This window comes from Gadus morhua, chromosome 3 (assembly GCF_902167405.1).
Source record: "Gadus morhua chromosome 3, gadMor3.0, whole genome shotgun sequence".
NCBI lineage: Eukaryota > Metazoa > Chordata > Actinopteri > Gadiformes > Gadidae > Gadus > Gadus morhua.
This window is the reverse complement of record NC_044050.1, coordinates 27,123,308-27,146,760: the sequence shown is the minus strand read 5'-3', so window position 1 is coordinate 27,146,760 and position 23,453 is coordinate 27,123,308. Positions and strand designations below refer to the sequence as shown.

Sequence of the window (23,453 nt, the reverse complement as noted above, 5' to 3'; positions counted from 1 at the left end):
GAATTTTGAAACCTTCAACACCCATGGGGTCGTTCATAACTAGCATGCATAGCTGAGTGGGACCGAAGCCTGTAGTAACTGCAGCCCAAAGACATCTGATAGAAGGCTTGTGCACACATCCATGAATTGCGCTCAATCTGTTTATATCTATCTCCTAAGTACAAGCAAATACAAGTGAGTATAGAAGTGTAACAGCACCTTATGTACCCTTCAGGGATTCTTATGATTCTTGTATTATGTATTATATGTGCAGAAAGATAGAACTTCCATCTTTACTACTCTAGTATCTCTGAAGTGTGCCTACTATTCACCAATAACGTGTTTCTGATTAGCTGCCCTGCACTCTGTCCAGTGGCTTTCTTAGAAAGTTGATTCTGCAGAACTTGGGAGAGATGGAATGGGATTGTGTGCCTCGATTGTTCTCGGCCTTTGGGTCCTCGTAAAAGCAGCAGCCTTATATCAACATGTTAAAGGAACATCATTATTAAAAAGGCTTAATGGAAGTATAAACCGATGTCCCAACAACATTGGCACTGCAGGGTCGTAAAGCTTAATTTCATCCATGCGTACAGATCTATAGCACTAGACCTGTAATACTCTAGAGCTTTGGTTTGTTTGGCTCAAGGTTCATGCACAGTCCTAAACATACATCTCCAGTTCTGGCACAGAGCCATGGGCAAGAGAGGGGGAGACGTTTTCCTAGGAAAACACTCTAGTACATTCCTGTTGCGCCTAAAAGGAGTATTTGTGAATTTTGAGACCTTTCAACGCCCATGGGGTCATGGCTAGCTAGTATGCAAAGCTGAGTGAGACCGAAGCCTTTAGTAACTGCTCCCCAAAGACAGTTAAGCGTGAAAAGATTTCCCCCCCTGTTCTGATAGAGGGCTTGTGCTCATTTCCACGAATTGTGCTCAATTCGACTTTATCACTTTCTTCCTTATGCCTTGTTTTCTTTATATTGGATTCTGTGTCTCTGAGGTGTGATAACGTGTTTCTGATTAGCTGCTCTGTCCTGTTTTCTTAGAAATGTGATTCTGCTGCATCTGGAATATTTTATAGGCTATAGTTTGGGTTGTATTCTTTTGATTGTTCTCAGCCTGTTTGTCAGGCTTGTTAAAACCATTGACTGTATGACTCAATGTTAAAGGTACATGCAGATTAAAAAGGATTAAGTTGCTATAATCTGCATAGTAATACAAATCTTCATCAACTGGATCCTAACGCTGGGGGCTCAGCCTGTTGCAACATGTCTGAAGGATAAGGGCTGTGTGTTTCAGCATATATTATCATAAATTATATCTATTTGAATAAACGACTGCACCCTTGCCAGCATGAATGGAGGGTAAAGGTCGGAAGTTAGTTTGCAGAACAGGTTAAACCTGAGAAGATATGCGTTTCACTGGAATTTATAGTTATGTTGACAGATAAATTGGGTTTTGAATTGGGAATAGACAAACTGCGACTTAATATACCGGTAATGATGTTATTATGTGTACTTATGTAGCAATCAAATAAACAACACAATGGTTTAACAATGTAACTTAAAATCTATATCCTAACCCTTTCCCATCACTCAACACTATTCTTGTCCCGATCAGTGTAATTGTAATAAATAATTCTTCACTGAAATTATTTGGTGATTAAGTTGGAGACGAACTTGCAATGCACTCATAGGCCAAGATCAGTAAAGGTTTGATGAGAAAGCTTGATCATTTATTCAATTATTTGAACACCACCTTCAGCTTTTAACTTTGACTCGACATGACCTTTAACCGGTATATAGTCCTTATGTTTACACCAACTGCCCCTGCTATGAATACACAATTGTACCATATTCCCAATTATCACCTGTTGGTCCACTTGGATATCAATATGCTATGGTGCTTGCGCAAATCAATCCCCCATTTGGCTAGTGAAACTGTAACTTTAAACTTTCATTAATTATAGTCGCGTGACTCACAACAACCACATTCATCATCTCATCAACACTAGTAAAAAGTACTAGTACATACATTGGTTCCCCTCAACCAATGTATGCCATCGTTCAAATTGTGATGGTTCCAATAAACATGTTTTAACAGAGAAACATTCTCCCTATTGTGGCGTGTTACATTCCCCATTCCGATGCTTGCAACCACAGCTGGATATTTCCATATCCGAGAGCTGTGAGTAATGTCAACGTCGGTGACAGATGTACCTCCAAGCCAAGCTCTATGCCACACAAGCAAAGAGCATTCATTCTACCTACTGAAGAGAGGGTGTGTCAATCTAGGCCTCTACCGGTCCACTCTGTTCAATGCCCAGTGAAAAGGCTCATTCTATAATTCCTGAGGAACACAGAACGGCAGTTCGATGCCAACCCCAACCACCACAATCCTCTGAGGTGAAAGTCCGAGGCGACGTTGAGTATGCATACTTGTGGGACAGGGCGTCCAATCTCCCTTGTCAACAGAGTGAAGGCAGCAGGGTGCACCATTCAATCACCCTGCCACAATCTTTGACATTCAATGGCTGTCGGCCTGTTTTCTTAAAGCAAGGTAACATTTGATATCTTGCAAAGACATCATGTTTACTCGTGTGGTCCACACAACAGTTGGCGGCATGTGTCTCAGGAGGAATAGCGTGTCAGCTGGAAGGTCTAGTGTCGAGGTGTCCCTGAGCAAGACAACTCCAGCCCGAACTTCTCCAGAAGAGCTGGCCGTCGCCTTGCATTGTTGACAGCGGTGTGTGAATGTGTGCATGAATGTGTGAATGTTGCACTTCTGTAGAGCGCCTTGAGTGGCCACTGGTTAGAGCAGTCCGTTTACCATTTAGCATTTATGTGGGAAACGGGCGAATACGCAGAATGCAGTGGCGGTTTGGGTGGAGCACGATGAGCGGAAGAGGTCTTTAGAGACATTGATTCTAAACAATGTCTGAGATGACTCACGTTCTCCTTAGGAACTAATTGTTTTTGTTCTAATAACTTGCTGTAAACGAACCTATAAAACAGATCCGAACCTGTGAGGACAGTGTCAAGGTGTGAACAAACTACATACTTCATGAACATAGGACAGCCTTTACACTGAGGATTTGTTTCAACCTTTATTCTGAGAGAACATCACCCCATTGGGACTTACATTAAAGATTACAAAGTAGGACCTCGCCGTGTGGCAAGAGAAACAGCCTCTTTTAAAGCTCCGTATATAAACACAAATTAAATTCAACATGCATAATAGTACAAAAACCAAATACACTTCCACACCTAGTATTGAATGTTTTGTGGCTATAGCAAACATTGGGCTGACCTATCTTTTCAACTTCACCCTGATAAACTTGATCTGTTTCTAATACTACGGTCACAGTAGATCTTCTATAATATTGCTGCTACAAGTAACAACTTATATTTCTGTTGGAGAAATGAGTATGTATTCTTAACATGTAATAAGTCTAAGTCATTCTAACTTAGCCTCGATTCACCAAGATGGCAAACTTGAAAACAGTAGAAGGCCTACATTTGAGATTTTTCGACATTGAACTATGCGTGTTGGTGCCAGCCTTTGACAAGCCAGGCTTTTGACCACAATATACATTCAACACGTTTTAAAAATCGACCATTTAGATAATGACAATGTTTAATAACGTTAATGATTCAACTTAAAATTATTTGGCAAAAATGTTAGATAATTGTTTGAGCTTTTACAGGACATACAGTACATCGTATAAATAGAGAAACAAATAGGTCACATTATAAAAAGATACACAAACTGAGTTCTGCAGGGGTCATTCAGCTCAGCAGCCTTTTGTTCTCTGTAGTCTTCGGAAAGAACAGACAAAATCATACAAACTGACTGAAACAAATTACCACACTATACCACCGGGGAAGAGACACTCTGACACGCTGAGGTATTAAACTAGCTTTTGCATCACTCGACTCGTGCTGCCAAGGTCTAACGCCCGCTGTCGGACGTCAGTCCCGGCAAAGTTGAAAAGATAGCCTCTCAAACATTCATAGTGAGAAGTCTTTTATGTACATATAACTACTATAGGCTCAGGAAAAACTTAAATAACCTCTGACCGCAAGGTTCGATCAAGCCCCTTGTAAACTAAAGTTTTGCATATATATATATATATATATATATATCATCAACCATAGAAAATATCCTTACTGTACAAAGTCATATACAAATTGAAGGAGGCGTTGTGGGTCTCCATAAGGCCTCTTTGGAGTGGTGAGGGAGTAGGACAGGGGGCGGGGGGTATATCTGGCTCTTCTTTCTCTGCTGCACACCGCTCACTAAATGGTGGACGCATTTATCAATAAATCACATGGGAGCCTTCAGCGCTGGAACCCGTCCAGCTGTGAGGAACGGGCTGAAACCGGCCCCTGGGATCGTCTGTGGTAAGCCGAGGGGCCCGGAGTCCTGACAGCTTTTGGCTACCGATGCGGTTGGCAATAAAACGGGGCAGCGTTTAAACCTTACAAAAATTCTCCTGACAGCCTAAACGGTGTCTGCCTTCGTTCAGTGGGTAGTGGGTCTTCGTTGTGATATTCAGGCTCGGTTTTTTGCTTAAAATCTTTTTTTTGGTGGCTCTGGCGTTTTATTCAGGGCGTTTTGTGAAAAAATATTTTAAAAAAGCAGTTGAAGGAAAAATACAGATGCAGTCGACGCCGCTTGTGCACACTGACTCTCTCTGATCATTTACAGATTCACATTAAGGTGGATTCACCTTTAAAAGAATAGTAGCTGTTGTGTACTCACAGTAAAATCAATATTACCAAGCCACTGTCCTCCTGAGCTATACACAAGATCCAGGATTGCTTTCTATGTACAATATGAGGAGGCTAGCTAGCCGTACTTTTGAGATGCTACGTCTTAGCAAACCCTATTGCTTGAACCCCCGCAAAATGGTAATAAAAACACAGAAACGGTTGTGTTCTACTGTGCGCCGTAAAGTTAGCCTTTACAGCCGTTCCAGTCGGAGACAACGGTTTATACATGATGGGGTGAATGGCGTGGTGTGCTGCGTATGGATGCGTGTATGGTGGTGGTGGTGGTGGGGGTTGTGAAGCGCGCTTTCATCTCTTTAAACAGCAACCGCTCTTTATTTGCAACGCGCTGGATCATCTTCCCCGGCCAGGCCAGGCGGACCGGGCCTCGTCTTAGGGGTAGTGGGGGGCTCCCGCGGCCCCGTGTTGCCCCTGTCTCTGCCTCGCCACCCCCCCCCCCCTCTCGCTAACTCTCCCTCCTTAGCAGCTGGTGGTGGTGGAGGTGTCCAGCAGCTGCTTGACCACCGATGGGTCCTTCTGGTCCTGGGGGGGCACCCGGCCGCCCGCCGACTTGGCCAGCCGGCGGTTGATCTTGAAGACGTCCCACCGCTCGGCCAGCAGCCCCTTGTTGAAGATGATGGAGGCCAGCCACGACACCAGCACGATGGAGACCAGCGACGTCAGCATGATGGTGGTGCGGAAGGGGAAGAACTGCGTCAGCGTGCCCTCGGCGTCGAGCCGGCAGCCGGGGAAGCGGATGAGGGGCGGCAGGCCGATGAGGGGCTCGCCGCTCATCAGACGCAGCGCCATGCCCAGGAGGTAGCCCGTCGACGCGCCGTAGCCGTTGGACACCTTGAAGAAGAGCACGCACACCAGCTGGGGGAACATGATGGTGTAGGACATGTCCACGCCCACCAGCCAGAAGACCAGCACGCTGTTGTCCAGGAAGGTGAGGGCGGTGCCCGCCAGACCCACCACCACCACCGAGATGCGGATCACCCACTGCATCTCCCGGTCCGAGGCCTGGGGGAGGCAGTCAGGGGGAAGGGGGTCAGAGTCACGGCGGATCACAAGTCATCTGTATGAGTGAGTTTAGAGTCCTGGTGGATCACAAGTCATCTGTATGAGTGAGTTTAGAGTCCTGGTGGATCACAAGTCATCTGTATGAGTGAGTTTAGAGTCCTGGTGGATCACAAGTCATCTGTATGAGTGAGTTTAGAGTCCTGGTGGATCACAAGTCATCTGTATGAGTGAGTTTAGAGTCCTGGTGGATCACAAGTCATCTGTATGAGTGAGTTTAGAGTCCTGGTGGATCACAAGTCATCTGTATGAGTGAGTTTAGAGTCCTGGTGGATCACAAGTCATCTGTATGAGTGAGTTTAGAGTCCTGGTGGATCACAAGTCATCTGTATGAGTGAGTTTAGAGTCCTGGTGGATCACAAGTCATCTGTATGAGTGAGTTTAGAGTCACGGTGGATCACAAGTCATCACTAATTGTTGATCATAAGTCCTCTGTGTAAATGAGTTTAGAGTCATTGTTGATTGTAAGTCATTACTTATGGTTGATCATAAGTCAGCTGTATAAGTGGGTTTAGACAAAGAGTCTTGATGGATCATAAGTCATCTGTATCAGTGAGTTCAGACTTAGAGTCATGGTTGATCATAAGTCATCTGTTTAAGTGAATTTAGAGTCTTGATGGATCATAAGTCATCTGTATAAGTGAGTTTAGAGTCATGGTTGTTCATACTGTAACAAGGTCAGCAGTGTATAAGTGGTGCCTTTCAGCAAAATAATCAAATTGTTCTGCAGCTGACGGTTATGCCAAAACAAATGTTTTCCATCAGTTTCACTGAGTAAATAGCTAATAATTTTGTGGACAGAGTCCCTGGGACATTCTTTGACTTTTGCAGTAAGCCCCTTGCGTTGCGATACCCTGAAACAGACAAGGATCTGCTCCGGACTGGTATGGAAACAATTAAATAAATCAGCAAGGGCAAGAGGGAGCAGCAAGACGTTACGCAACAAGATGCAAAGTAAAAACAGGCCACGCATGAAAAGTGAAAGGCTCCATTGTTCTCCACTGCATCTTGGAGCCAGCCTTCCGCCACTGGTGAATGTGCCATATGCTTGTGATATGTGTGTGTACGTGTGTGTGTGTGTGTGTGTGTGTGTGTGTGTGTACATGTGTGTGTGTGTGTGTGTACGTGTGTGTGTTAATGTGTGTGTATATGTCTACTTGTGTGTGTGTGTGTGTGTGTGTGGGTGTGTGTTAATGTGTGTATGTGTATGCGTGTGAGTTTGTATATGTATGTATATGTGCATGTGTATGCGTGTTTGTACATGGATGCATGACTTTCAACTGACATAAAGCACAAGGAAACCAATGTAATCCTCTAGGGCAATCTGTTTGAACCATCGCTAAATAGCCTGAAGAGAAATGTATGAATTCACGGTTTCAATTATGTTCTCTGGGTCTTCAAAGGAGAGTACACTGAGATAACCCCAGTGTCAGGTGAGGTGAGGTGAGCTCATGCCCCGTAAAGCTCTTCATTTTAATGTGGTGGCGCCATGAACCATCCTGGCGTCACCACAATGATGTCCCCAAAGCCATTCAATGGCCGCAGTGTTCAAACACAGACAACAATCGCCCCCACAGTCGGTCTGGTGTCTGGTCCCCCTGCTGTGCGCGCGTTGTTCCCTCACCTGCTTCCTGAGGATGTTCTTGTAGATGTTGGAGGAGAACATGGAGGCCGAGGAGAGCAGGGCAGAGTCCATGGAGGACATGACAGCTGCCGCCACGGCCCCGATGCCGATGATGGAGATGTAGGCGGGGGTGAGGTACTGCAGGGCGATGGGCAGGATGGAGCCGGCCTGGCCGCGCTCGTAGGGGGACGGGCTGCCGTAGCTGGTGGAGTTCCAGTCTGGAGGGGGAAAGGCGAGGCGCGTGCGTGCGATGAGTCAAATGAAGGATGTTGATGGGTGACAGGTGATGAAATGTCATGAATGTCATGTATTTCAATTTAATAGAATTGAATAGTTACCTAATGTAATGCAACATAATGTAATGTAAGTTAATGTAATCTAACTTAATGTAATGTAACATAATGTAATGTAACCTGATGTAGTCCAACCTAATGTAATGTAACCTAATGTAACCTACTGTAATGTAACCTAATGTAGTCTAACCTAATTTAATGAAACCTAATGTAATGTAACCTAATGTAACCTAATGTAACGTAACCTAATGTAGTCTAACCTAATTTAATGAAACCTAATGTAATGTAACCTGATGGACCTAATGTAATGTAACCTCATGTAGTCTAACCTAATGTAATGTAACCTGATGTAGTCCAACCTAATGTAATGTAACCTAATGTAGTCTAACCTAATGTAATGTAACCTAATGTAACCTAATGTAATGTAACCTCATGTAGTCTAACCTAATGTAATGTAACCCGATGTAGTTTAACCTAATGTAACCTAATGTAATGTAACCTAATGTAATGTAACCTAATGTAATGTAACCTGATGTAGTTTAACCTAATGTAACCTAATGTAATGTAACCTGATGTAATCTAACCTAATGTAATGTAACCTAATGTAACCTAACCTAATGTAATGTAACCTAATGTAATGTAACCTAATGTAATGTAACCTGATGTAATGTAACCTGATGTAGTCTAACTTAATGTCACCTAATGTAATGTAACCTGATGTAGTATAACCTAATGTAACCTACTGTAATGTAAACTGATGTAATGTAACCTAATGTAATGTAACCTAATGTAATGTAACCTGATGTAATGTAACCTGATGTAGTTTAACCTAATGTAATGTAACCTGATGTAGTCTAACCAGATGTAACCTGAGGTAACTGACGTGGTCAGTCGTACCTGTGGAGGCTGCCACTGCTCCGATCAGGATGGAGGGGATTCCGAGGACCAGGCAGAAGGCAGATGAGGCGAAGCAGGTGACCTGGGCCTGGGTGTAGGAGGAGGCAGACAGAATCCTCTGGTAGAAGGCCTGGTAGGCCAGCCCGCCCAGCGCCTGAACAACACACAAACACACAAACACACACGTCAAACAACAGGAAACCAATCACACGATGCTGAATGATGTGTGTCAGAGTCTGTCTGATCATGTGGAGGTCTCTGTTTCTGATTGTGTCGATGCGTGTTTGTTTGTGTTTTGGGACTAAATTAGCAGTGGCCTACATTTCTTGTGTGCACCTTCCCCTTCTTATTCATTATTCGGTCTGTTCTAGCGCGTTGCGTTGACTGCGACTGGATGCCTGGCCTATCGCAGTGACTACAACCGAAAGCCCGGACTATCCTTAAGGTTAACCGGCCAGCCCCCCATCACCGCTTTCAAATGTTTTGCCTGTATATATGCATGTATGTATGTCAATAATGGCCCCCATTGCAGTTTTTTCTTGGCCTCATGGGGGTAGGGTCAGGGGGGGGGGGGGGTCATAAATATATGGCTTGTTAAGTCCTTTGAGGCTGTAACGGTGATTAAGGGCTATACAAATAAAACTGCATGGAATTGAATTGAATTCAAACGTGCAGTGTCTCAGAAAACACAGAGCATGAGTCCCTCCAGTGCATTCAGACACAGCAGTGCAGTCGAGCCGAAGCACAGTGTCACCACACCCATGTGTGTGTGTGTGCGTGGGTGTGTGTGTGTGTGTGTGTGTGTGTGTGTGTGCTCATAGGCACGAATGGTGGTTGGCTGAGCCGCCAGAGGCGACTGCCCCACTTACCAGCACCATGAAGTCATCGAACCACTTGCCAGCGTCCTGGAGCTCCACCTTACCAACCCAGGGGGCCTGGAAGGTTTGGTTGTAGGCGGTCATCGAGATGTCCAGCGAGTTTTCGTTGGTCATCATGAAGGGGACACACACATACTATATAGAACCAAAGAAAGGGGGTTTACACGATTAGCACACGGTATAAATACACAAGCATTAAGACGTATGCATTTACAATTTTTTTTCACAAAATACGTATAGATAAGACAAAAATAAGACAAAAATATAGTTGAAAGCAACCATGACGGGGTACTACTCTACGACGAGTATGGTGGTGGCCTGGTGATTACATGGTGGTAAACATTATTTGATGTCATGGTACTTCTCACTACTACTGCAATACCACTACACTAAATGGACACATAGATAGTATAGGGCAGATTAGACTATATTATGAGAAATAGAAGTCTTCCGTTTGTGGAGGTTATGGTGAGCTTCATTGGTATGATAATATGGCATTGGTATGTCCTAAAAACTGGTTTACCGGAAGTTAACACATCAAAACAATCACCAGCCATTTTTCTAAAGCATAATTTTTCCAAACGGACGGGTGTGAAATGCTGTGTGTACCGCTTTAAGGCCCAGCCTGCACTGGAGAGAGGCCGCGGTCCAGAAAGGCAAATTTCAAACAAATGTATCCAATTTAAATTTTCAGATAGAGATTTAAAATTTGGCATGGGCGTACTATGGAATCTCATCTTAGTAGCAATATTTGGAAGGCGAGCCTACATCTTTTCAAAGCAATGTAAGAGCTGTTTAAACATCGGAGATATTCATTTATTTCACTTTAAAATGTATATCTCTGCCGTCTTTTGCCTTATTGCCATTAATAGATCACCATATAGTCCTACAGTCACCTGGTACATATGTGCCGAGTTGACAGCTTTTATCAGCTCCGGCACCAAATCTGTTGGAGTGCGGTTGTTTGGTCAAGTTGTAGCCATTGCATTATGTCTTAATGATCTGACCATTTGGGTTGCACCTTGAAAGTTGTTCATCATAACAAATGATGCATGCATAACAAGTTTCATGCGTATTGCACTTTCCTAGTGGGAATGGAAGCCAGTTGAGTATTTTGCACTTAAAGTGGATATTATTGCGCCACCTACTTTTAATTCTGGCCCATCCTTTTCAGCCCTAACTCCTTTTACGAGGTCTACAAGCCTGTCAATTTGTACAACTTTTGACCATGTTGTTTCTGATACATGGCTGAATTTGTCAGGAAAAAATCATAATACTAACGAATACAATAGGGTTCCTATGTTTTTCGTAGGACCCCTAATAAGAATGAATAATGTAATCATTCATAAAATAGATTTTATAAATAGGTATACATTTACAAAAATATATATTTTTACAAAATACGTAAAAAAAGATTTAGTCTAATTATTTTAATAATAATAATATATATAGGGATGGAGAGGGAGTCATGAGCAGAATCTGGGATTGGGGGGGGAGGGGGTGGGGGGGGGTGTGTGTGCTCCATACCAGACTGACGAAGATGAGGATGAGCTGGATGACGTCGGTGTAGGCCACGGAGTAGAGGCCCCCCATGAGAGTGTAGGCGATAGCCACCACTGAGGAAATGATGATGGAGTACACATAGGAGAGGTCCAAGATCACACTCATGGTGCCGCCTGGAACAAAAGGGAAAGCACGTCAGGGCCGGCGCACGGTGCGGGGAAGCATCTCTTGTCTTTGCTTTGATGGATTTAATTCTTAGTGTTCTCACGTATAGCGAGGGGTGGGGTGGGGGGGTTTGGCTAACGGGGCATGCAGTTACCGTTTCAAATGTGTTTGTTTTCAAGGAAAGAAAAAAAAAGGGTTCATTTGTTTCCTCTTCCTCAAACACAACACATGTAACATGCGTTACAATCTCTTTCTTTCAGGACGCCTCCTCAAATGCGTCCTCAAATGTTTTGCTTTTACTGTGCCACTTTGCAATAACTTTCCCTTTGTTATTGCGCTATCCATATGCTTTACTGTAGTGTAAGCTCTAACAAAATACAAAAAAACAAGAGACACGTATACACATTTTGGACAACAACACATTGACCTTCCTCACTATTTGGCAGTTATGACGTAAGAATGTGGTCTACAATTAAGCATACGTCGCCTTTAGTGCAAAGCTTTGTGGGTCAGGCAAATGTGAGCTTGGCTTCACACGACAGCTGATTCATGGGATAGAGAAACAATAAAAAATCACGTAACAGAAGCAGCCTATTGATTGTGAGTCACCAGACGTTTTCTTCTCCCTCGGGGAGGGGGGGGGGGGGGTAAAGAGGTGGCGATCGCCTTTTTGCTGTCATTACTTTAACTCTACGACGACATCAACGATGATTGAAATAAATTCAAAAAAAGCATAGATATAAATTCAAGCAGTGTATAAAAAAATTATCAAAAAAAAAATCTGGCGTAAAAAACAAACAAAAACCTAAAGTAAGATAAGTAGATAAAGACATCTGGTTACTCAAACAAGGCAAGCAAAGCGTCACTACCTTCACCGCTCTTCTCCCATATTGCCAGGGTCCCCCCAGCCGCAGCCTGCAGCCGCACCACAACAACGCCCTTAAACAGAAAAGTATCAGATCGGCACCATCGATCGCTACCAGTGTCGCAACCCTTGCTGACCTCTGACCTCTGGCCCGCCCCCCTTTACCACGTACCCCTACCCCGTACCCCCGCCCCCACCTCCCCTCTGCTCCTCCTCTCGGTCCAACCTGCAATAGGATTGGATTAATCTGTGGTTACGTGGCCTGCGCGACACGCCCGCCGTTGAGGTGGGTGGGGGGGGGAATGAGGGGGAATGATACATGTTAATGATCCAGATTCAAGTTTACGCTTTCAGTCGCAATGTGTAACATTTCAACGAGCTCGTCGTTTAACACGACCTGGCTGTTTCTTAGCCAATGCTGTTTGATATTAATTTCAATAATGTTATCAATAAAAATGACTTTTCAAATAAAAAATGTGGGCCGGCCCGTTCCTCTCTCTTTGTTTACAAGAAGCTAACTATGGACCGTCCCAAAACCCCTCCCTCCCACCCAACCCAGCCAGCTGAGCTACGCTAGCTCCGAGCTACGCCAGTTCACGTCCCACAGTGGCACAGCTGTGCCCAGAGTGGAAACTCTGTTGTGTCCAGAGTGGACACAATACTGTTATTGTAATGTTGTTGTTTTTTTATTCTGAAAGTACTCTGACATTTATGAAGTCACAGCTACTTCCTGCTCAATCTTACACATTGCGACTTTAAGAAATTGAATGTTGTTGTCACCCAGTCTGATCTTTCTCAACCCTGTTTTCCTCAGTCTGAGCCGACATTAGCATAGCTCCCTTCTTGTCTGTCGTGACTCGTGAGAGAGCTCTAATGCTGTGCGGGAATGAGCCCAGCCAAGTTGTGCTGTGCTGACCCGGCGGTGCTAAGTTTAGGATGGTGGTAAGAGGAGGAATTAGATTTAAGGGTCTCTGGGGCTTATTGAGGTGGACACCGGTGTTGCAAACAGAGAGTGAGCTGTTCAAATACCATCCGTGTCCTTTTTTAGACCTGCCTGTTGTCCGACCAATCAAGCACCCTCTCCATAAAATGTGCAATCCCGCCTACTGCCCAAGGGCCCAGTAAACACTCAGTCCCCCTAAGCCCTCCCTAAGTCCCCCCTGTCCTCTCCCCTTCTCTGCACGTCTCATCTCTGAGCAGATATTCGATCAGAGATGATTGTGTTTAATGGCCCTCAAATGGTAAGCTCACACAACGTTGTTTCTGTGTGTGTATGTGTGTGTTTGTGTGTGTGTGCGTGTGTGTGTGTGTGTGTTTGTGTTTGTAAGTGTCTGTATATGAGGACATTCCTGCGACGCCTTCTTGGACTTAATGTGCAGAGGCTCGTTGCAGGATTCCTGGTGTGTGTGTGTGTGTCCGTGTGTTTGTGTCCGTGTGAGCATGTGTGCGTGAGTGTGTGTTTGTGTGTGCTTGGGCTCGGAGTGGTCTTGAATATGACACTCGCAGCAGACAATTCCAGACCATAAACAGAGGGGCTCGTGGGCCTTTACTGGCTTTCGGAGGTTAAATTAGAATTGAACATAAAAAGCTGTCATGGCATTCCTCTCCGCCATGCGAGCACTTTCTGTGGAGCATCCGCACAGCTTTGCATGTTAGCTTTGGTGACTCGACACGGCCTGGGTGTCTCGGACTGGGCCCTTTGTAGTGGCCTTCTCGTTGTGCACATATATATACTTGGAGACATGCATAATTAAACAGTGTAGAATCTTATCCTCCGTCCGCGTTCATGGGTCAGAACCTTGGCATGGTGATAGGAAAGAACTGTAGTGACAAGAGAACCGGGGTTTAAATAATTGATCACCTTTCACAATCAACAGGCTGCTCGTTGTTTAAGCCCTCTTTTCAAAAAACACTGGAAAAGAACAGAGTGTTAGCACACAAGGGAACATGGCGCAGGCGCACTCTGACTCAACCAGCCCACCGCACGCACGCACACGCATTTCCTCTGCCATTTTCACACTCTAACATCAAGCTATAGAAGGGCACTCCCGTCGCCAACGCGCATCGGAGTGCATGCTTGTCGGCATACCACACACACACGCGCACACACACGCACACATTACATCTGGAATATCAGGTTAGTGTTAGTGATTGGTCTTTATTTTGTGCAGAGGCAATCCTTTGTGTCTGTGATAAAAGCCTTCAAAGACGAAGGCACCCTGCATCTGAGAACTAATTGGAGATAGGATGTTCCTGTGGCTGGTAGGGTAATCAACATGCGTGTTTGCACTTTTGCCTACACACTGGGGCATTGGCCTAAGGGCCTCTGTGTCCTGTTTGATTGCGATGCTGTGCCCTGGTTCTGGGTCGTCATAGGTGCGTGTGTGTAAGTGCGTGTGTGCTCTACTGAGTGCGTCTGCGTCTACGCACGTATGCGAGATGAGGATATAAGAAGATAAGAATTAATATCTGTATTCCCCCACGGGAGATGCAACCTCGGCTGCGATGGCAACAAGGAAAGCAAACAGGCCAACCCCAGACCGAAGGCCAGGCTAAGGAGTGAGTGAAGGCCTGCTGAGACAGCCAGCCGGCGGCCTCAACGGTGCCAACCGCTAGCCGTGGTGCCAACCGCTAGCGCTACCGGTGGTAGCGTATGCTACCGCTACCGCGACTACTGAGTGTGGGAGTCCGGGCTGAGGGATCTTACCTAAGCTGACCAGGGTGCGGGCCACCCAGAGCACGTCGGCCACCAGCGCGGGGAGGATGAGGGCGCTGCTGAGGACGTCTCCGTACTTGATCTGGAAGGGGTCCATCATGGTCAGGTACTTGTTCTCCCTCATCGGCTTGGCGAAGAAGATGCCACCTGGAAGGGTGTTAGGGGGGGTCGTGGGGGAAGGCGATGGATGTCAGTGAAACCGGAGGTAGAGGGTGCCCCCTGTGGTGCACCGGGTAGAGTGCATTCCATTAAGGCACAGTCCTAATCGCAGCCACCCGGGTTTGATTCCTGCCCGTATTCCTTTGCTGCATTTCCTTCTCTCTATCTCCAATCCAATCCACTTTATTTATATAGCACAGTTTAAACAAACACATAGGTTTCCAAAGTGCTGCACACAGAAAAAGAGATAAAATAAGTATAAAATAAGTAAAACACATGACCCACCCAACACTTCTACATCACATCAACACGCCATCTAGTGTCCAAAGGCCAAATAAATTAATATCTGTATTCCCCCATACCTTCCTGTCTATCTCAATCTTTCATAAAGCATAACAATGCAAAAAGTAAATCTTTAAGAAAGAACTTGAGGAAGGTGTGGGATTAATGACCTCACATCGTGGAGAAGGAAAACAAGTGTTCAGCGGTGGTAACGTTACACCTCCAGGCTCAGCTCTGAGTTCCCCCTGTGGTTCGAGGTTCTACCAGCGCTCACACGGTATAACAATGGGCGAGAAGGGGAAGTGGGGGGAAGCTCACGCGGCCTGAGTTCCTGACAGGGGATGTGTGCTAGCGTGCCGCTTTCCATTCGCCCGTGTGCCAACTATTGTGGCACGAGGCTCTGCTGGTGGTGGGGGGAAGGCGCAGAACGAAACAGCTGTTTCCTCAAATGTAATTTATTACTGCTGCGTAAGGTCAAACGAATGAGATAGCCATGAGTTTAGACGACCCACGCAGGCGCACGATACGGATTGTTACATGCGGGCAAACTGCCCCTGGAATTGTGAGGAAACTGCTCAGGACAAAGTGGGGATTGTTTGCAGTGAGTGTGAACGCCGACATCTGCTGCACTCATTTAAAAAAAGATAACCCCAGGTCGCAATGGACGGCGTTTCCCTCAATTCCTTTCGTCCTATCTCAATCGAGAGCCCAGGGGGTAGCCAGTGGACAGCCTACGTGGTCGGTGGCCCTGGTAGTACATGCAAGCTGTAGCCCGAGGGTGTGCCCGCGTTGTGTGTTTTGGACTCCCGGATCCAGATTGAGATCATGCACACGAGGGCACATCGTGTCGCACTGGCCGAGGGGACGGGATACTGTGTGCTCACCCAGCACGGCTGGCGCGCGACTGGCCAAAGTGAAACGGTGATCCCGGGAACAGCTGGGTATTTTTATGACTTTCTATTGGCTCCCGTCTCAGTCCGCGGGGAGTCAATACAAGGCCCCGGTTTGGCCGGCGCGAGCGTGCGGGTTTCCGGCTGGCCGGCGTGATTCGATCGGGCTACGCCGTTCAAAGCGAATGCACCGATGTTCTATTTTCGAACGGGCTGAAATGTAAGAGCAGACAAACCGCCAGGCTATGGCCCCTATTCGCGTCCTCATTATGCGTCCGTGCGTCTGTTGTCTTACGCAACGCGGGCCGCGTGAGTGCAAAGGACAGCTGCGCCCCGCACCGGAGACGCGCCATGGCCTCGGGGGGCCCACGGGGCGTTTCACCCGTTTCAGGGGGGCCCTGTTTTTGTTGAAATCACACCGGCCCTGAATGACGGAAGGGGTCATGGGAGAGGGGGAGGCAGGGGGAGGGTGGGGTATGGTTGTTTTGGCTCACCGAGGAAGAAGGTCAGGATGTAGGGCACAGGCATGAGGGCCCACACCAGGCCCAGCGTGGGGTTGTAAACCGCCTCTGCGATTCCCAGGATGAAGCCCCCGCCGACCCAAGTAGCTAGAGAGCACAAAGCAAACACACACCGCGGGAGGGGGTAAATCAAACACGCTCTTCCGGGCAGGCTGGAATAATCTTATGATCACATTACACACACACACACACACACTCTCAATCGGATACACGCTAAAACACGCACACACTATCAATCGCACTCGCACGTACTATCACACGCACACACACACACACACTCAAACAATAACATGCAAAGAGGCACATACTGTGAAACGCAAACGCACGTACTATCACACGCACGCACGCACGCACGCACACACCAAAATACTCGGCATTCGCTGGCCCCTACCCCCGTTCCTGTGGTAGGGGGCCAAGCCAGGCGGCCATTTTGAAAAACAGTTTGTTCTCGATGTCTGTGATTAAATGAAGGTTAGTTCAGACAGCCTGTCCTACCAGTGAGGGTGAAGATGCCGACCAGCAGGTTGATGTTGCGTCCCGCCAGTAGGGTGATCTCCATGCCGTCTCCCTTACACTTCTTCTCTTCCTTCTTGGAGCGCATGGACGCCCAGATGCCGGTGCCCAGAATGAGCACGTAGAAGAGCCCCATGACCACCAGGCCGGGCACGTTCAGAACCATGGCCGCGTCTGTTGCCGGGCGGAGGAGGAGGAGGAGGAGGAGGAGGAGGAGGAGAAAAAAGAAAAGGAAAAGGATTGGTCAGTTTTATTCCAAATATATATATATATATTTTTTTTTTTAAGCCAGACCCTTCTTATGATTTGAAATGGGATTCAAAGCCCCCGCATGACCCCCCCACCACACACGCACACACACACACACACACACACACACACACACACACACACACACACACACACACACACACACACACACACACACACACACACACACAAGAAAACAGATGTACACACACACACACACACACTACAATTAGTTCAGCACAGATGTGGCTACACAAATGTTGCATATTCATTCGGGACGGAGGAGAAGGGTGAGCACGACAAAGCTGACAAACAAAATGCTTTGACACACAAAAAAGAGATGCCTCCGTGATAAGGAAGAAGCACAAATGCTGAACGAACAGCGCTGGCAGGAAATCAACAGCAGGTACTCTAGTGAGCGAGGGGCTGAGGGAGGTTGACGTGGGCCGTTTCCTACGAATGGTTAACAAAACTCATTGGGAAGGAAAGCCATTCTTTCTCCGCCTCTCGACTTTGATACTGCCGTGTGTCCGTCTCTGTTCCTTCGTAATAATTGCTGGCAGAGGGTTAGAGTGTCGGAAGGCTGGAAGAAGAGGGGGTGGGGGGGGGAGAGGAGGAGGAGGAGGAAGAGGAGGTGGAGGAGGAGGCCATGAAGAGTGCATGAAGGGGGGCTGGGGATGGAGGTCGGAGGTTTGGGTGGTGGTTAGGTGGAGGTGGTCTCACCATACGCTCTGCAGAGCTGACAAGATGGTGAACCCGAGTGGTCCCCACCTCTCCGGCGGCTGGTGGGCCTGGGGGCTAGACCCCCACCTCGGGGAGCGAGCACAACTCAAAGAGCCATGTTAGTGTGTGTGTGTGTGTGTGTGTGCGTGTGTGGGTGGGTGGGTGTACATGAGTGTGTGTGATTTTGTGTGCATAGTGCATGAGTGTTTGGGTGTGGGTGTGTGTGTGTGTGTGTGGATGCGCGCATGTGTGTGCGTGTTAGTGTGTGTGTGGGTGGATGTGCATGCGTTTGTGTGGATGTAGTAGCCGAACATGTAGTTTAGTGTGTGTAGTCGACTGTCAAGAGATTTATAGTATTGTGAAATCTTAAATCAATGTCACTGTACCGTAAACTAGGCTAATGCAAGTCTAGTTTTGCGATGTTTCGCACAAGAAAGGTTTGTTTTACAGAAGTAAACCACAATGTCTCCATGTTTACCAGTTAATTGATTTTCTTGCAAAAAGTATTGCAAAAAGGCAGTTTCTTTCAAATTAGACTTTTGTTTATTGATACTGAAGTCAGCAGATATCACAGGTAAACAGTCATTATTCCAAACACACAATAGCATTTTGGTTTTATTGCCACAAAAAAATTCCTCTCCACTAAGTGGAAACCACAAATAATTGGATACAGAAAGGGCCGGGGCTCAAACTGTAAATCGTGAGAGGAAAAGGATCCCTCTTGAGCCCAGTTCATCAAAAGAGAGCTCCCAATGAAAACCAAAGCCTGGGTCCTGGGCCCTCACCCCAGTGTCACCTATTCACTGACACGGGGTAAGCTTCAAAGAGAATGAACTATGGGCCAGCCTGTCTGGATTTAATGATACCTTTACTTTAACTATTTCTCAGCTTAGATGTTACTGACGGAACGCTGTGACCTTTCCCTCCTCTCAACGACCTTTCAAAGGGTTAAAGGGGTTAGCGTTGACCTCCACTAAGAGCAAAGTTAGTTTTGATGTATGAACTGTACAGTCTGAAATCTGCATCATTCTAAATATTTCTCTCGCTTGACATTTGTTTTTATTACGGTAATAATAAAAGAAAAACTACCTCCATGGTTTACATCGGAATCCAACACTCCGGCCAGAGGCAAAACAAGAGATCTGGAGGAGTTCCAGACACCGTAAAGAGTTTATGGAGCTTTGCGCACAGGAGAGGAATTCTCAGCGGTACAACGTTATTAAGTGGACTCGTCGTCCACTTGATAAAAGAAACAGAAAAAACATTTCAGAGGCCAATCATGAGGAACACCGTGTTCCCAAGCTCCCTGAAGCATGGAGTCTATTATTATTATAATTGTTATTAAATCTGCAATAAAGTACATATTTTCAGGGCCATTGGATAATGATATGTGTTTTCGGTTCACTTATCTGTCTCTTGCCGCTTACAACTGTGAGTCAATCTCTCATTTCCTCATGTTTGAGCTTATCACCTACAACTACGTGATTCGATGTGAGATATTGTGTAATGACTAGCATCCGGATACACATTTTCAGAGAGAAAGAGAGAGAGAGAGAGGGAGAGAGGAAGAGAGAGAGAGAGAGAGAGAGAGAGAGAGAGAGAGAGAGAGAGAGAGAGAGAGAGAGAGAGAGAAAGAGGGGGGGGGCCTGGAGTCACTCAACTCAAGCTGATCTCGGCCACATATGAACTTAATGTCACATCAAAACAAATGTTAGACCACATTTCCCTTAACTGATACTCTAAGTCAACTTTTTTATGGTCTCCGAAATACCACTGTGCAACACGATCTTAGTACTCCTCTCTCCACTCCACTCTCTGCCTCCTTGTGCTGCCCTCACGGCACACCCCCCCCTTCCTGCCTGTCTATTATCCACTCTCTCGCGCTCCCTGAGCCTCAGTCATCTCGTGCCGTCTCCCTCCAGTGCTACAGAAGTGCGGGTGGTTTGCCGAGCCAACATCGGGGCCGATGGGCTGAGCCAACTGAGGAGCTGCGTAGCTGCTGCAGTCCTCCCAAGGCCCTACTGTCCCTCTGCGTTGGGCTCTGCGGCCCAACCCGCAGAGCCCTCAGACCCCAACCCTCCCGAGCCCACCAGCGACCACACGCCACAATTTGGTCACGTACCCAGGAACGGCGCCCTGGCAGGCTGGTTACAGCCGACAGGGCTGTAGGTATTTGACAAGAATCATAAAGTGGTGGGCGCTATAAACTCTACGGTCCCGCTGCAAATAGCATTTGGGGGGTAGTTAGCGGGCTGGCTTGGCTTACAGACGTCAGGTTTAGCCCAAACGGGGGCCCGAAACATTCCGCTAATATGGTTGCGGTGTACTGCAGTCTATGCTTCTGTGTAGCTCCATTTTTTCAGCAAACACTGAAAAAACACGTACAAGCTGACACTCAAAATATATGACAATGTTTAAACAACCCGCGTTTCAGATACCCGCACGCGGCACGTGTGGAAACGACGTGGAACATGTAGTTGTCATTGCAACACAGTAGTACCACCCACTGAGGATGAACAGCTGGGTGCAATGTCGCATGCGTCTCCTGATGTGTGTGTGTGAGTGTGGGAGTGAGTTACACGAGTGATTGAGTGAGAGAGAAGAGAGAGGGGTGTGTGTGTGTGTTTTGGCAGTTTGGATTGAATGGTTGTTTGAGGAGTTATCGCAGCCACTGAGGACAAACAAAACGGCCAAGCCCCCAAGGTATGTGCCGGAGTTTCTTGGAACACGAGGTCCATTTAACTTTTAGCAGGTGAGGTAACCTCTCCCTGCAGTCCTCAACCTCAAACCTATCCAGGAATGACTCAGCCTGCACCCTCCCTCCCTCCCTCCCTCCCTCCCTCCCCCCCTCTCACTTTCTCGCTCAGTACTTTTCCGCTAGGTCTGTTATTCGCTTACAGCGTATTTCGTCCCCTCCCATTCTCCACTCCTTCAGAGGAGGTTCCAGGTTTGCCTCGACTGCATTGTTCGGCTGGTTTATAGATGTTATCTATCGTAGCTTGGAGGATTTCCCAAAGAGAACACCAATCCACATACACCGGCGCATTGAGACACACACACACACAGTCGCACAGTCGCAGACGACGCACTCTGTTCCAGACAGAAACTGTGTTATCTTTCGCAGAGCACCAGGCAGAGTATGAGAGACGGAGCTGACAAGAACAGAGAGATAGAGTGGAAAAAACCCACACTTGAAGTTCAACCCACTATAAGCCTACATCCGTGCCTGCTGTCTGTCCTTAGAGGTCGACGGCAGCGACACAAACATGTCATTGCTTATTCCCCCCCCCCCCAGGATGATTATTTTCAACACTCGTGGGATGGGAATCGTCTGTCTCGTCAGCACGCAAAAAAGCAGTTATATCATCAAGTGTTAGTGTGGTGAGTGATTAAAATATCACCACAATTACCCGCAGAGCCACTGTTATATGCTTTAGACATTGCAACAATCATGAACTCAACCAAATCATGGTTTTCTGGGTCACAGTTATAATCCCTGACATGATTATCAAAGAAAAAAAAAGACGCAGAGTGCATGTGGATTCATCTAGCTGCGCACATGGGAGCGACTCTATATTTGTCCTCACAGGGCTGCCCTCACATCAACCATAACAACAGCATCACATCAGCAAGAACAACAACAACAAAAACAACTTAAGAGGCAAAGAGTAAAGTAAAGTAAAAGAGAAGAAGTATAAAATTTTTGGATCAGAAATATTCATGCATCATTTCATCACGGCATTATTTCCTCGTTACTTTTTTAACACCGGCTGAATTTGTTTGATTGTAGAACGTCTCTCTTTTTCTCAGAAAGAGAGGAAAAGAGAGAGAGAGCTATGGAAAGGTACGGCTAATAAACGTATAGAACCTAGACACAGCGCAGTTGCTTTACTGACATACTTTACTAACATAGGTGACGCCTTCACCAAGAGAGAGCGAGCTTCGTAGGTTTGTGTTCTAAACTAGGCACAAGGGTCCCCTCTAAAGGCTATTTCTAGGACAGGCAGGCACTATTGCTTCAGAGCACTGGCAGAAACCAATAAATAAACGTAATAACCTGATTTAAAATATAACCACACAGAGAAAGAAATATACCGTAAAAAATACATACCTAGTGTTTAAACAAATGACTTTGAGGAGGATGAGGAAGTGGCGTAGCTCACCACGGATATTCAATTCAAGTTCAGGATATAGATGCACTGTGAGAGTGAGAGATAATCACCACAGAGGTGTTGTCTGCAACGCAAAGCAAGAATTTAATGGTTATCACAGCTGTGAATGTCTTGGGTCCAATGAGAATAACACTTGTATATTTTCAAAAGAAAATAAAACGTGTCTCCTTAAAAAAATAAAGCTCTTGGGGATCTGGAAGCTACGCAGGAACCATGTGCCAAGAGTGATGGAAGCATCTAGAATGAGTGATCTGCCTGCCGCTAGATATAAGTCAGGGGAGGGGTGGGGAGCTCTGTCATATGACACGGATGGCTGGAGGCTGCCAATAGCCTGTTTGTGTTTGCGGGAGCCAATTAGTGTCCAGCACATTGCCATCTCAACTCCTTTTTCACATTCCTCATATCCTTTTTGTACACCACTGAAGTACCAGTGCCATGCTTATGGTATATGGGGGATTAGCTCAGATCATTTAAGGCACTAAACTCACAACATAACATCATTTGCCCAACGGCTTGCCTGCTTTTTTCGTTAGCCGCCGTGAGAGGGGCGGGTCTTTGTTTGTTTTGGTGGGCGTGTGTGGGGGTCTGAGTGTGGGTGTTTGTATGAGTAGAGAGAGAGAGAGAGAGAGAGAGAGAGAGAGAGAGAGAGAGAGAGAGAGAGAGAGAGAAAGGGAGAGAGAGAGGGAGAGAGAGAGAGAGAGAGAGAGAGAAAGGGAGAGAGAGAGGGAGAGAGAGAGAAGGATCAAGAGAAGGAGCAAGAGGGAGAGAGATAGCGACAGAGGCAGAGACAGAGAGAGACCAAGAGAGACCAAGAGAGAGATAGCTACAGAGGCAGAGACTGAGAGAGAGAGAGAGAGAGCAAGCGAGAGCGAGAGCTAGAGAGAGAGAGAGCGAGAGCGCGCCAGAGAGAGAGAGAGAGAGAGAGAGAGAGAGAGAGAGAGAGCGACAGAGGCTGAGGCAGAGACCAAGTGAGAGAGAGTTTGCATTCACATGTGCCTGTGATTCGCCTCCTTATCTTGCGCTGCAACAAAGCCATGTCTGTTCTGTGTGGCACATCAGTGCCTATCGAGCGTTTACATAAGAGCGGGGGCGGCTAAGGCGGCTGGAGAGAGGCGAGTGCTGATAAATATACATGTATGTGTGTGTGTGTGTGTGTGTGTGTGTGTGTGTGTG

At 46.6% G+C, this 23,453-nt stretch overlaps 1 protein-coding gene across 2 annotated transcripts; it reads right to left on the bottom strand.

Annotated features, from left to right (window-relative positions):
- Positions 1-3,070: 3,070 nt before the first annotated feature.
- Positions 3,071-22,529, bottom strand: LOC115540533 (high affinity choline transporter 1). Of its 2 annotated transcripts, none has more exons than XM_030351933.1 (9): positions 18,109-22,529; positions 17,119-17,310; positions 16,597-16,710; positions 14,763-14,918; positions 11,050-11,198; positions 9,514-9,657; positions 8,645-8,798; positions 7,455-7,672; positions 3,071-5,773 (listed from the first exon to the last, which is right to left on the bottom strand). In XM_030351933.1, exons 2-9 carry the CDS (start codon positions 17,300-17,302, stop codon positions 5,231-5,233), a joined length of 1,662 nt encoding a protein of 553 aa, XP_030207793.1. In that variant the 5' UTR covers positions 17,303-17,310; positions 18,109-22,529; the 3' UTR covers positions 3,071-5,230. The 2 variants fall into 2 exon arrangements, with proteins under 2 accessions (XP_030207793.1, XP_030207795.1); XM_030351935.1 differs by having other exon boundaries at positions 22,220-22,529.
- Between the last annotated feature and the right edge of the window lie 924 nt (positions 22,530-23,453).

Coding starts and splice junctions, on each gene's coding strand:
- LOC115540533 (XM_030351933.1), bottom strand. CDS start 17,302: ATGGTTCTGAACGTGCCCGGCCTGGTGGTCATGGGGCTCTTCTACGTG. Junction 14,919..16,596: donor CATCCTGACCTTCTTCCTCG/GTGAGCCAAAAC, acceptor ACACCCTTCCAG/GTGGCATCTTCTTCGCCAAG. Junction 11,199..14,762: donor CCGCACCCTGGTCAGCTTAG/GTAAGATCCCTC, acceptor CTTTTGTTCCAG/GCGGCACCATGAGTGTGATC.